Below are 13,849 nucleotides of genomic sequence, written 5' to 3' on the forward strand. Positions count from 1 at the left end.
AGAACAACCTGATTGTTATGACAGCGTAAGCCATGATTGGTCCAATCAGAGTGCTAAGTGTCTGGCCTGGCTGCCAAGGCTGCCTCTCCATTCCTACCGGGCTTGAGAAGATGGACACTCTGGCCTCACGCAAGTCATGGAGCCACCTTAGTAACTCCCGAGTTCACATTACTGACATAGGACTCAGGATCCTATGCCAGGACAGAGAAGCCTATTACATCACTAATGCACTTTTTTTTTTTTTTTTTTTTTAAAGACAGGGTGTCTCTGTATATCCATCCCTGGCTGTCCTAGAATTTGCTCTGTAGACTGGGCTGGCCTCGAACTCAAAGATCCACCTGCCTCTGCCTCCTGAGTGCTGGGATTAAAGGTGTGCACCACCAACTCCCTGATTACCAATTGTACCTTGTAAAAACAAGGTTTTTTTTTTTTCCTGTTTTGTAATGCCAGAGGCTAAAAAATGAAAGTTTGATTTTCTAGTAGGTTATGAAAATAGCCCAGAAAAACCAAATGTGGGATCTAGTCAGATAATTTATCTGGGATAACTGTTTACTCTTAAGTGTCATAACATGCATCAATCTGAAGTGTATACTTTTTTAAAAATATTTTATTTATTTATTATGTATACAATTCTGTCTGTGTGTATGTCTGCAGGCCAGAAGAGGGCACCAGACCCCATTACAGATGGTTGTGAGCCACCATGTGGTTGCTGGGAAATGAACTCAGGACCTTTGGAAGAGCAGGCAATGCTCTTAACCTCTGAGCCATCTCTACAGCCCCTGAAGTCTATACTTTTTAAGGAAAAATGAGTACACATTCTCATTTCAAACCTTGATGAGTGTGCACTGACATTTGTCATCCACTACGCTACACAGCGCTATTAACTATTAAAGCCCTGGAGGCACTTGCTCTGTTATCTTTTGTATTTGCATTTCTTCTCCCACTGATCCCTTGTAGTATGGTGTGGCAGGCTATGTTCCCGCCCGGATCCCACACGGCTAGCTTAGCCCTGGAAATAATAACACACAAATTATATTCTTTTAAACACTGCCTGTCCCATAAGCTCTAGCCTCTTACTGGCTAACTCTCACATCTTGCTTAACCCATTTCTATTAATATGTGTAGCACCACAAGGTCATGGCTTACCGGGAAGGATTCTAGCCTGCTTCCATCTCGGAGAGCAGAGCTATGGTGACTGACCTCACTGCCTTCTTCCCAGCATCCTGTTCTGTTTACTCCACCTACCTAATTTTCTGTCCTATTAAAGGGCCAAAGCAGTTTCTTTATTTAACCAATGAAATCAACACAAAACAAAGGACTCTCCCATATCAATCTGTTGTTTAGGAATCACCACATGCTTCTCTCTACTTTCTGTAGTGACAAATTTTCCTCAATTTTAGCTGATGCCTCAACTTGCTTTTGAGTGTCCTACACTAAATTATCAGCTTACACATTAAAAATTTTTACTGATTAAAAATTATAATTATTAAAGACTACAGCACTATCTGAGGAATAAAAATACCACAAAGCATTAATGATTTGCTAAATCACTATCATACGCTGAGCACTTGCTACAAACTAAAAAAATGTATAACACTATATCATTTCTCCCAAACTGACAAGATATTATGAATCTCATTGTCCTTAGCTATAGGATCCTGTAGGATTTGTTTGTGTGTGTGAGGAATAGAATAATGTAAACACAGTTACTGTAATAAAGAGACATAGCTACTAAGTGGCTAAACTGAGATTTTCATTTAGAGGCCTCAAAGGTCTTTTGTTACTTTTTTGTTTGTCACTTGTATGTTTGACTTTGCCTTTTTAACATCTTTGTTATATATGCATACAACCAATATCTGGATCCTGGTTTCTTCTATCCCATCAAAAGGAACAAAGGTCCCCAGAGAAATGTCCAATATCAAGGTTTGATGCTGGGAAAAAAGATCATGAACGTTTGACACTGTGTAGTATTAGGAAGTGGCCATGTGGTCAAGAAATGGAGAAATGTATCAAAAGCACACAGACACCAGCCTGGAGAGGGGCCCACTGGCTGAATGTGGAAAACTTGTGCATCAAAATAAAAATTAAAAAAAAAATGAATTATAACCCATTAAGTAAAATTACAATCCATGAATATATACTGATAAGGAAATTTTTCTTTAAAGAATTTTTTACATTTAATCATTCAGTGTGTGTGTGTGTGTGTGTGTGTGTGTGTGTATGTGTGTGCGTGCACCATAGCATCTACATGGAGGTCAAAGGACGTCTTGCATGAGTTGATTCTCTTCTTCCATCATATGAAATTCTGGGATCAAACTCAGATAGTCAGGGCTGGTAAGCTGGTAACTGACTATCACCCCTGAGCCACCCTGCTGGGTCCAGGAAAATGATAACTAAATTTAACTAAAAAGTGAAGCAGGATTGAAAAATTACAAAATCATCATTTTGTTATTATAACAGTACTGATATGCCAAAGGAGCCCAATGGGTGCTAAAACCACTGATGGAAGGGTATTTTGAGAAAGAACAGCATATCTACTGGCAAAGTAGCTCCACGCAGATTATTTAATTATCCAGGGAGAAAAGGTAACAAAAGAACTCTAAGGTCAGAAATTAGGCAGGAACCACATTAACTAGGTGATCAAAGGTAATGACACCAACTACAGGACAAACTGATAGTATGTATCAAGGATGTATTTACACACAGAAGGACACATATCACTTACTGTCAAAAATGTATAATATGTATAGTCTTAATCTATAAATAAAAGTACCTGAAAAATCTGCATTGAAGATCAGTCTACCAAACAACTTGCCTGTGCTCTTAAATGGCAGTATCATGAAAACCAAACAAAAATCTAACGAATGTTTCCAGATTAAAGGGAGTTCACAAGTCAAATCAAGGAAACGCAGCTCATGAACTTGACCTGGTTTGGACCCTGAAAGGATGCTCGAAAGTCATCTAGGATGACAGATGGACCCTGAAATGCTGACAGCAGAAGGTAAGAATTTCCACCAGGTAAACTTTGTCAGCCAGCAGTGCAGGCCTGGAGGCTCAGTACTTTAGACCAGGAGGCAAGATAATACTGAGTTTGGCTGTGAGTTAAAACATTTCACATCCGTGAAATTGAATTTTCTGAATATGATATTAGTATTTTACTTAAAGGCAAAGGATTGTCATGTTCTCTGCTTCCTTTCACATTGCTCAAGAAAATAAAATTCTAAGACTGGCTGGGCGGTGGTGGCACATGCCCTTAACCCAGCTTTGGGAGCCAGAGGGAGGAGGATCTTTGTGAGTTCAAGGCCAGCCTGGTCTCAAAGTAAGTGCCAGGACAGCCAGGGCCATGAAAATTATAAAACTGAAAACTAATTAAAATATATATAACAAAGAGATGGAAAGATAAGGCAAAAGGCTAGAACTATTAAAAACTGCATAACTAGACAAAGAACATACAGAAATCCTTTGTATTATTATTTTTAAGTTCAAAACTGTTTTTAAATAAAAAGATAAACTACAAATAATTACTCAGTAAAGGTAAATCATACCAATTAATAACGACGTCAAAGCAAACTAAAATCATCTTTTGGAAATGGAGTTTTGATAATGTCTAGGCAAAATAAAGGGAGTAACTAAAAACGTCTGCTGAGGGCAAAAGGTCCCCCTTACAACATTCTATCAAAATGATACCCAGCAGAAGGCAGACATTCTGGGAAAGTCAGCTGGGGAAGACGTGAGCACCGTGGATTATTAAGCAAATACAAAAAAACTCACATAGGAAGTGACGACCTCCTCCCTCTGTTTGCCTTCTTTGCAATGACTGGTGTTCCAAAGTGCTCTGGATTCGTTAAAGGAAGCTGGTCAAGCGTCTGCAAAAGAGACGAAGGAGTTCAATTCACACCTCAAATGCCCTCAGTCACTGCAGTCCCCACCCCAACCCCTCCCACCTACCTCACTCTCAGCAAAGTGTCTCTCCCCTTTCAGGCAAAGCGAGGTGCGGCGCAGAGTTCTCTCATCCCCGTCATCAAACACTGCAACAAGCAGAAGATGTCTGAGAATTCATGGGCATCAATGTAGCACAAATAACAAAAACCCAGAGACAAATATTAGGGTTCAACCTGAAGATCAGAAAAGCAAAGCAGCCAAGCCACTAGAGAGCTCTTCTATGAAATCTTCAGACTGAAAGAGAGTCTCTTCCCAGCTTATTCCTCCCTAGTGCTGGGATTGAAGGCGTGCACTACCATGGGCAGGCCTTGGCTGAGCAGTGTGGCTGTTTTGCATTCTGGTCTTCAGGTAAGTGTTATTTATTAAGATACAAATAAAATATCACTACACATCAATTTAATGAGAATAAAAATTTAGATGTAAACAATGACATTACTGCTATTTCAGAGTTTAATACCTATTATTTCTTAGCTATTTTTCAAAACCTTCCAAAATGAACATACCACGGATGTCATTTTATAGGTGTCAAACAAACACAGGTTAAATGGCTGCCCCTCTAAGCCAACTGCTTAAGTATGTCTGCGCTGTAGAGCCACCTTCTTAACTTGACCAGTCATAGCACAAATTGAAGATTGCCTTCAACCCTAGGCTGAATGAAACCAGGTCTCTCTAAAAAAAACAAAGCATTATGTATATTTCTGTAACTATTATTATTGATGGAATACCTCTACTGTCCCTAAATGTCTGATTATTTCTTCTTCTTCTTCTTCTTCTTCTTCTTCTTCTTCTTCTTCTTCTTCTCCTTCTTCTTCTTCTTTTCTTTTTCTTTGCCAGGTTCCTTGAGACAACGCTTCTCTACATAGCCCCAGCTGTCCTGAAACTCACTATGTAGACCAGGCTGGCCTCAAACTCTCAGAGATCCTCCTTGCTCTTCCTCTGTGTCTGACTTCTGATAATGGTGATAGATTTTGTTATTCCTACTTATTTGCCCAATGACTTCATATACTAGAAGCCCTGGCTGCCCTTTCCATAATACATGTTTTTTTCTTTTACTAGAAAAGGACACAAGTAATTAAAAAGGAAATTAAACCTTTTGTTATTTATTCATTGCGCATTATTGTCTAAAATACGTGTGTCAAAATTACAATATACAGGCTTTCCCTCGGCTCAGGGTAGACTGCTTATGCAGTAGGTATAAGACCCTGAGTTTGATCCCCAATGTGTAAGGGGCTATAAGTGAGGGTGATGTATGCAGCATTATCAAGTATAACAAATGAACCACTCATCTTTGAAAAATTCCAATCCCTGGTGTCACAAACCAAACAATATAATTCTGCATGTATTTGTGTCAATATACAAGACATTTTAAAGAATAAAATCAAGCCAGATGGTGGCGCACGCCTTTAATCCCAGCACTCAGGAGGCAGAGGCAGGCTGATTGATTTCTGTGAATTTGAAGTCAGCTTGATCTCCTTAGGAAGATTCAGGACAACCAGAGTTACACAGTGAAACCCGGTCTATACACACACACACACAAACACACACACACTCTCAGTGGTTAAGAGCATTGCCTGCTCTTCCAAAGGTCCTGAGTTCAATTCCCGGCAACCACATGGTGGCTCACAACCATCTGTAATGAGGTCTGGTGCCCTCTTCTGGCCTGCAGACATACACACAGACAGAATATTGTATACATAATAAATAAATAAATATTTAAAAAAAAGATTCTAATTCAGCACTCATGAGGTAAAAGCAGGATGAGCTACGTGAACATGAGATAAGTCTAGTCTATACAGTAAGTTTCAGGGCAGTCAGAGCTACATAAGGAGACCCGGACTTAATTCAAACCATACAAATGTATTTTACACTCAAGTCCTTTTTACACTTTTAGTGAATTTTGCACTTTTTCTGAAAACCATGGAGAGCACAACACAATGGATTTACTAATCCTGACATCTCCTTCATCAAAACCATGAAAGACACTCCAGCTACCACAGAGACAGGAAAGCCTCGTGTGAGTAATCCCAGCACTTGGGAAGCTGATGTCCAGGCCAGCCTGGGCTACACAGCAACAATGTCTCAAACAATAATAATTAAATAAGATGTTCTCTCTAAGGAACTGTTTTGTAGTTCAGACTTACAAGATAGCATAGCAAATGAAAACTACAAAGATTTAATCATGTTCTGAAACAGTTGATACCTGCTAAAAACATCATTTGTATAATTCATTGAGCATTTTATTATTCGTTGAACAGCCCCAAATTATTAAATCTGATTACTATATAAATACAGAAGCTTATTTAAAGAAAAATGGCAAAAAAGGGACTCAAGACAATATTAATCATTCTAAATAGACAAAATGATACAAACACAAACAAATACATAAGACCTAGTACCAATCTTCTAGAATTCAAGAAAATAGATAATCAATGGTAATACAATATATTATACTACTCCTGTCTCCCTGTTATCATAAAACTGATTGATACTGTAAGAAAATAAAATATCTAAAGTCAGTCATCTACCCAAAGATATTAAAATTGACCATCATTTACTAAACTTCAACCTCATCTTCATCCACAAAACAGCATCTGGATGCTACGAATCACTATCTTCTCTTTATAGGTAAATTTAGAATCAGAAAGTTAAGTAATGAGCCACAATGTAATTAAAGGCCCAAAGACACAGGAAGAAGAGTAAAATGAACGTGCACAGCCCTAGGTGGCCCATTCCACATGAGGCTATTGCTCTTAAGCTTGTTATAAGGGAAGGAAGGAAGAAGTCAAAAATTCAGAAAAGCAAAATTATTGGTATAGATGTATACAGTAGTTAGGATAGAACAAAATATTTTACAAAATGAAAACTTTAAATATATCTACTTCAGGTGAAACCAATTTCCTTTAAATATCATTTACTTTTATTTGCTTAGCTGACAAATCAAACTATAAACATTTATAGTACACAACATGTTTTAAATACATGTGTACAAGTTAACATGTTAGCACACATATTAGCTCACATTTTTTTCTGGTGAGAACATTTAAAATCCATCTCAGCGCACTGTTATTAACTAGCCAACACCTCTTTGATTTATTCCCCTCCTCAGCCCGTTTGTTTTACTTGCCCCTTGCCATGTAGCCCACACTTGCCTGACTTAAAAAAATCCCACCCCCACCTTTGCCTTCAATGCCAGGATCACACATCACACCACCCAATTCTGCTTAACTGAAATCTGCATCGTTTGACTAACACCCCCAACCTTCAACCTACCTCAACCCTCCCTGTCCTGGTCCCTTCATTCTGCTTTTTCTGAGTTTGACCTTTCCAGATTCTACATACAAAGGAGATGGTGTAGTATTTGATTTTCTGTTGAGTTTATTTCTGATAGCACGATGTCCCCAGGTTCGTCTACAGTTGCCAAGTGGAATACTTTCCAACCTTACTAAAACTGAGCAGTATTCCATGGCAACAGATCACATCCTACCTAGTCACCCACTGATGGCTATCTAGGTTAACTCCATCCCTCCACTGGGAGGGTGGGGGGCCACAGTAAACATAGAATACAAAAGGCCATTGATGCATTGGCTTCATATTTCTTTAGATACGGAACAGAAATGGGATTTCTGGATGGATAGGTTATTTTGTAGTCAAGAGTTGTCGTTTGCACATGCATATAGTCCCAAGTACTCAGAAGGCTGAGACAGAAGGACTGTGAGTTAGAGCTAGTCTGGGTTACACAGGGAGACCTTGTCTTAAAAAAGAAAAGTTCAAGTTTTAGCTTTTTGAGGAACCTCTATACTGTTTTCCACAGGGATTTTACTAATTATACTCTTCCCAACAGTAAGAAAAGGCTCCCTTTGCTCCACATTCTTACCCATATGTCTTGTCTTTGTGGTAACAGCTATTCTAACAAGTATGTGATGATACCTCATGATGGCTCTAATTTCCCTAATGATCAATACGCAGTCCGCAGTCATACAGCAGCTAGGCATGGGAGCGTATCCTGAGAAAGACATGGCAGAATGACATCAGCACTGTGAGATCATCACCATCCCAGAGGATGCCGCTTGCCACACCTAGGAGTATGTGTCACTGCCCTCAGGCTACACGCCGAGCACACTACTGTGCTAAAATTGCAGGCCTCAATAACATAATCATAAGTATCTTTAAATTTAAACACACAACAGGAACAGCAAACATACAGTACAAAAGATAAAATGGAGGATTGGAGAGATGGCTTAGTGTCTAAGAGCACTGGCTGCTTTTCCAAAGGATTAGCGTTTAAGTTCCAGTACCTACATGGGCTTACAACCTTAACTCCAATCCCAGGGGATCTGACACCCTCTTCTGACCTCCTTGGACATCGGGCACATGTGGTACACAGACATACAGGCAGAATACCCATCTACGTAAGCTTTATATGGTGACCACCTACTGCGAAAGGAGCATACAGAATGAAAGTTGCTTTAACTGAATGAGTATGATTGGCGGGAATACCACTGCAATCCACAGACTTCATAAATACAGCATAATTGGGCTATACTCACTTTACGGTATTTTGTTCTGCAATAATAAACATTAGATTATTTATCAAGCTATCTTTTCACTTGTTTTAATGAGGGGTCTAGCAATTACTATGCAGATCAGGCTGGCCTGAAAGTTAAAGGGATCTGCCTCTGCCTCCCAAATGCTGAGATTAAAGGCATGTACCACCATGCCTGGCATCTTTTGTGTCATATAATAATACTCAGCTTAAAACACAAATCTCTTTGTACAACTATACAAAATTACTTTCTTCTTTTCTGTATTTATTCTATTCTATAAGTTCATGTTTCTCTTAAAACTTTTTTGCTAAAAGCTCAGATTCAAACATGCATTAGTCTAGGCTAACACAAAACTAGGATCACCAATAGCATTGTCTTCTAACTCTGTATCTGGTTCCACTGGAGGTGTTCAGGGACAATAACATACAAAGCAGGGTCATCCCCTGTGAAAACTTAGAAGAGTTTCTGAAAGGCTTGTCTCAGGCTAAACTGACACATGAAGAAATAATAAACATCCACAGAGACAGGAGGCTGGAGATGGCTCCGCAGGTAAGAGGCATTAGCTATTCTTACAGGGACCCAGCATCTACGGAGTAGTTCACAATGGGACTACTCCAGTCTCCAGGGGATCTGATATTCTTTCCTAGCCTCTATGGGTGCCTGCATGCACAAGACGCATATAAACTCACAAATACACACATATATCAAAATACAAATTTTTAAAATGTATTCCATCATTAACTGACTGTCATTATCTAGAGCAGGGATTCTTAGCCTTCCTAATGATGCGACACTTTAATACAGTTCCTCATGTTGTGGTGGCCGCAACCATAAAATTACTTTCCTTGCTACTTCATAACTGTAACTGTGCTACTGTGGGAATCGTAATGTAAATATCTGTGTCCTCTGATGGTCTTTTGTTTTTTTTTTTTTTTTTTTTTTTTTTTGGTTTTTCGAGACAGGGTTTCTCTGTGGTTTTGGAGCCTCTCCTGGAACTAGCTCTTGTAGACCAGGCTGGTCTCGAACTCACAGAGATCCGCCTGCCTCTGCCTCCCGAGTGCTGGGATTAAAGGCGTCTGATGGTCTTTTGGAGTTGTGCCCCATAGGATGACAACTGCTGGTTTAGAGCACATTTGTATTTGCTGTATTTTTACTTTGAAAAATGTCTACTGAGGTGCTGGATTCATCAACTTTCCATCACAGTAGCAAGTCTGAGCTCAGCTAGTGCCACTTCAGCTTCTCACAAGGACGTAATGAGTGATGGTGTAATAGCAGGCAGATCTTAACTTTAAATCTGTTGCTCTTCATATGTGGTATGATGTGATGGTCTAGTTCCATTCTTCATGGATATATTCACAAAACATTTATGTTCATGGTTCTTTTTCCAAATACGATTATTGCACAAATACCTGGGTTTATTTCTGAGCTCTCTGCTCTGTTCTATTGGCTCTACGTGTCTGTGTTCACATCAGACAAATTATCTCAACTACTGTAATTTAGTAGATCAGGCAGGCAATGAAGGGTAGGCAAGGCTGCTCAGAGATTTAAACAACTGTCACCAAGCTGACGTGAGTGGGATTACTGAGATCCACACAGTAAGAAAGAACCAAGTCCCAAAAGAAGTCCTTTGACTTCCACATGTCCACTGTGACATATGTGTGCCCACACGGCTGGAACACATTCCAAATAAATAAACGAATAAACAAACTGAAGTTAGTAATGTCTTGAAGCTTGTTCTCCAAATCGCTTCAGACTTGTCATTTAAAAGAACTCTTAGCCCCAATGAATGCCTTCAGCATTGCAGCTAGATACGAAATCAGTGCACAGAAATCATTAGCTTTTCTACAGATCAATAATGAACATCTGATAAAAACAGCATATAACACAAAGAATAAACCTAAACAAAGAGGTGAGGGACCTCTACAATGAAAGTGTCAGAACAGTGACAGAAGACACTGGAGGGAACTAGAAGGTGTGGAGACTTCTCACGCTCATGGATTGGCAGAATGTTGTAAACACGCCTGTATTGTTCAAAGTAACTTTAAACTCAACGCAATCACCACGAAAATTACAGTAATATTCAGGGCCAGAGAGATGGCTAAGTGGTTAAGAGTACTGACTGTTCTTCCAGAGGACCTGGGTTCAATTCTCAGCACCCACAGGGCAGTTCACAACTGTAACTCCAAGATCTGACACCCTCACACAGACACTTATGTAGGCAAAACACCAATGTATATAAAATAAAAGTTGATATAGATATGAATAATTTGCATTAGTATAGATTTTGCTTTATTGATAGAGATTTAAGGTCAATTTTGTTATATGTATATGCATATTTCTGCTATTGATTAAGATACTGTGATTGTGTAGTTCACTTAAAATGTAATATATATAGCTTGTTAATAGATAATCATAATAGTCAAGTTTGTAGTCATGTTAGTTAAGATTTTCTAGATGTACATAGATATATTTTAGATAGGCATTCTTCATATCTTTCAAAGATTATAGAATATGGCATTTTAAATGTTTTAATAACTTAGGATTTTTCATGACAATGAGACACTCTGCTCCTGGCAGCACCAATCTACTTTGAGAGGAAGATGGGCATCGAAGAGGATCCTTATGGAGTTTGATAGCCATTTGGGCAAGAAACTGCTCTTGCCTGGACTATTGCATAAACTGGACACAGAGAACCCACAGAGAGAGGACTAATGAACTTGCCTAAAGGTGAGATGATCTTTCGGGGTTCTTGATTCATGAAAGAGTCTGCAAGACATTCTTCAGGACAAGCAGATAGTGACTGCCTTTGAAATTTCCTGCTTTGTGGAAATGTCTGCTGGAAACTATGGGCCTGTAGGCAGAAGATGGATGCCCCAATGGTACAGAGGAACTTTGGGTGACTGTTCAGGCAGCGAGATGTCTCTGTCATTTCTAGAGTTTTAAAAGTTGCTTTTTTCTTGTTTGCTTAGGTAATATTGTATCTTTCTGGAGTCTTTGATGGAGTTAAGAATAGTTAGTTATAGTTATAGTTTTCCTTAGTTATGATAAAGATTATTGTAATTTTTACTTGATAACTGTTTTGTTATATGTAATTATGCTATGTTAAAGTTAAAGCCTTCCTTTGATTTTGTTTAAACAGAAAAAGGGGAAATGATGGAGGAAGGTCATTGGTTAAAAAAATAAAGAAACTGCTTGGCTGGCCCTCATAGGTTAGAACACAGGTGGGTGGAGAAAACATAACAGAATGCTGGGAGGAAGAGGAAGTGAGCTCAGACTCGACAGCTCTCCTCTCGGGAGCAGACGCCTCAGAAGAGACACCATGCCCTGCTCCCGGGCAGACAGACGCGATTCAGCTCCGACCCAAGATGGACGTAGGCTAGAATCTTACCGGTAAGCGCACCTTGGGGTGCAACACAGATGATTAGAAATGGGCTAAATTAATATGTGAGAATTAGCCTAGAAGAGGCTAGATAGAAATGGGCCAAGCAGTGTTTAAAAGAATACAGTTTCCGTGTAATTATTTCAAGTAAAGCTAGCCGTGTGGGCGGCCGGGTGCTGGGGATGCAGCCCCGCCGCTCCTATTACTACAAAAAATAATTAAAAAAAAACTATTGTAGCATTCATCACAGAACCATAAAAAGAATCCTAAAATTGATATTGAAGCACAAAAGACCTCAAATACCCAAAACAATCTTAAACAAAAAGAACAACACTGGAGGTATCACAGTATCTGATACCAGACAATACTCCAGAGCCACAGTAACAAAAACAACACATTAGAAAAAGAAAAAGACATGTAAATGAAAGAAAGAGAACAGAGGACCCAAAAATATTGCCACAAGTAGACATTGAATTTTTGACAAGCGTGTCAAAAATAAACCTTGGAAAAAAGACGCCCGCTTCAAAAAATGATACTCAAAAAACTATCTCTACATCAAAGAATAAAAATTGGCTCATCTTTCACTGTACAAATAAATCAATATAAGCCTGGAAAGTTGGAAAGTACTAGAGGAAGATATACACCAGACACTTCAATTTACAGGTACAGGACAAGAAATAATCCCAAGAACTATCAGGATGGTTTACATAAAGTTAAGCTTCTACACAGCCAAGAATAGTATCATACTGTGAAGACAGAGCCTAGTAAAGAAAGAAAGTCTTTCCAACTATATACCAGACAGGGGATTAATATCTACAATATATAAAAAACTGCAAAAATTAAACAAAAGCAAAAGCCAAATCATCCATTTAATAAATGAGCTACTGAACTGAGGAGGAAGTTCTGAAAAAAACTACAAACAGCCAAGAAATAGTTGGGAAAGTATTCAGTACCCTCAGCCATCAGGGAAATGTGGATTAAATCTGCTATGAGACTCTATCTCAGCCCAGTCAGAATGGCTGTCATCTTAAACAAACTAACAAATTCTGGCAAGCACACAGGGAAAGAAGAACCTTTAGAAACTGGGAGGAGAATGAGGGTGGAGAGAACAAACTCGTTCAGCCACTATGGAAGTCAGAGAAACTGAAAGGGAACTACCCAGTGCTCCAGCTGTGTCACTCCTGGACCTGGAGGGATTTAAGCCAACACACCAGACAGACACTTGGCACGTCCATCCTCGCTTCGGAACAGTCACTTAAGCCAGGAAATTAAGACAGCCTAGGTGTACTAAAATATGGTACACGGACAACAGGATTTCACATAATCATAAAGAAAATTGAAATAATGAAATCTATAGGTTAAATGGTTGGAACTAGAAGTGATTACGTTAAGGGAAATATGCCAGAAAGACAAATACTGTATTTTTTTCTCTTATATAAGGACAAAACCTAGACTCCAAAAATATATAATGTGCATGTGTATGTGTGATGAAACTATAAAGAGATCGACGAGAGGGGAAGAGGGGAGCTTAAAGGGAAGGCAGAAAGAGAAGGTGGTGGATTGTGAAAGGAAACTATCAGAGGGGAGGAAGAGAGCATCCCACTTCAGCTTCCCAAGTACTACACATGAGCCATCACAGCCATCACAGCTGGTGAGAAATATTTCTAACCTTCCCCAGAAACAAACAAAACAACAGGATTTTGAGTTTTAGGCCAGTCTGGACTACACAATGAGACTCTGGTTTTGTTTCGTCTTATTTTATATTATTTATTTATTTAGTATACAGTGTTCTACCTGCATACTACAAGAGGGATCAAATCTCATTCTAGATGGTTGTGAGCCACCATGTGGTTGCTGGGACTTGAACTTGGGTCCTCTGGAAGAGCAGTCAGTGCTCTTAAACTCTGAGCCATTTCTCCAGTCTGAGAATCGACAGATGAGCTGAGACTACATACAGTTCAATATTAGAAAACAAGGTGGTGGT

The 13,849-nt window shown here is 39.1% G+C and overlaps 1 protein-coding gene across 3 annotated transcripts in view; it reads right to left on the bottom strand.

The window, feature by feature from the left end:
* Arid4a (AT-rich interaction domain 4A) overlaps nucleotides 1–13,849 on the bottom strand; it is a 69,139-nt gene that overhangs the window by 44,459 nt on the left and 10,831 nt on the right. For all 3 annotated transcript variants that reach the window (XR_005974828.1, XM_041658136.1, XM_041658134.1), the window contains exons 6-7: nucleotides 3,949–4,028; nucleotides 3,772–3,866 (exon numbers count right to left, since the gene is read on the bottom strand). Coding sequence is in view for 2 of the 3 variants with exons in the window: in XM_041658136.1 (XP_041514070.1) it covers nucleotides 3,772–3,866; nucleotides 3,949–4,028 (175 nt within the window). In the remaining variant the exon portion in view is untranslated. The remainder of the gene's footprint in view (nucleotides 1–3,771; nucleotides 3,867–3,948; nucleotides 4,029–13,849) is intronic.

This window comes from Microtus oregoni, unplaced genomic scaffold (assembly GCF_018167655.1).
Source record: "Microtus oregoni isolate MIOR12 unplaced genomic scaffold, Mior012 000009F_ref0000495, whole genome shotgun sequence".
Taxonomy (NCBI): domain Eukaryota; kingdom Metazoa; phylum Chordata; class Mammalia; order Rodentia; family Cricetidae; genus Microtus; species Microtus oregoni.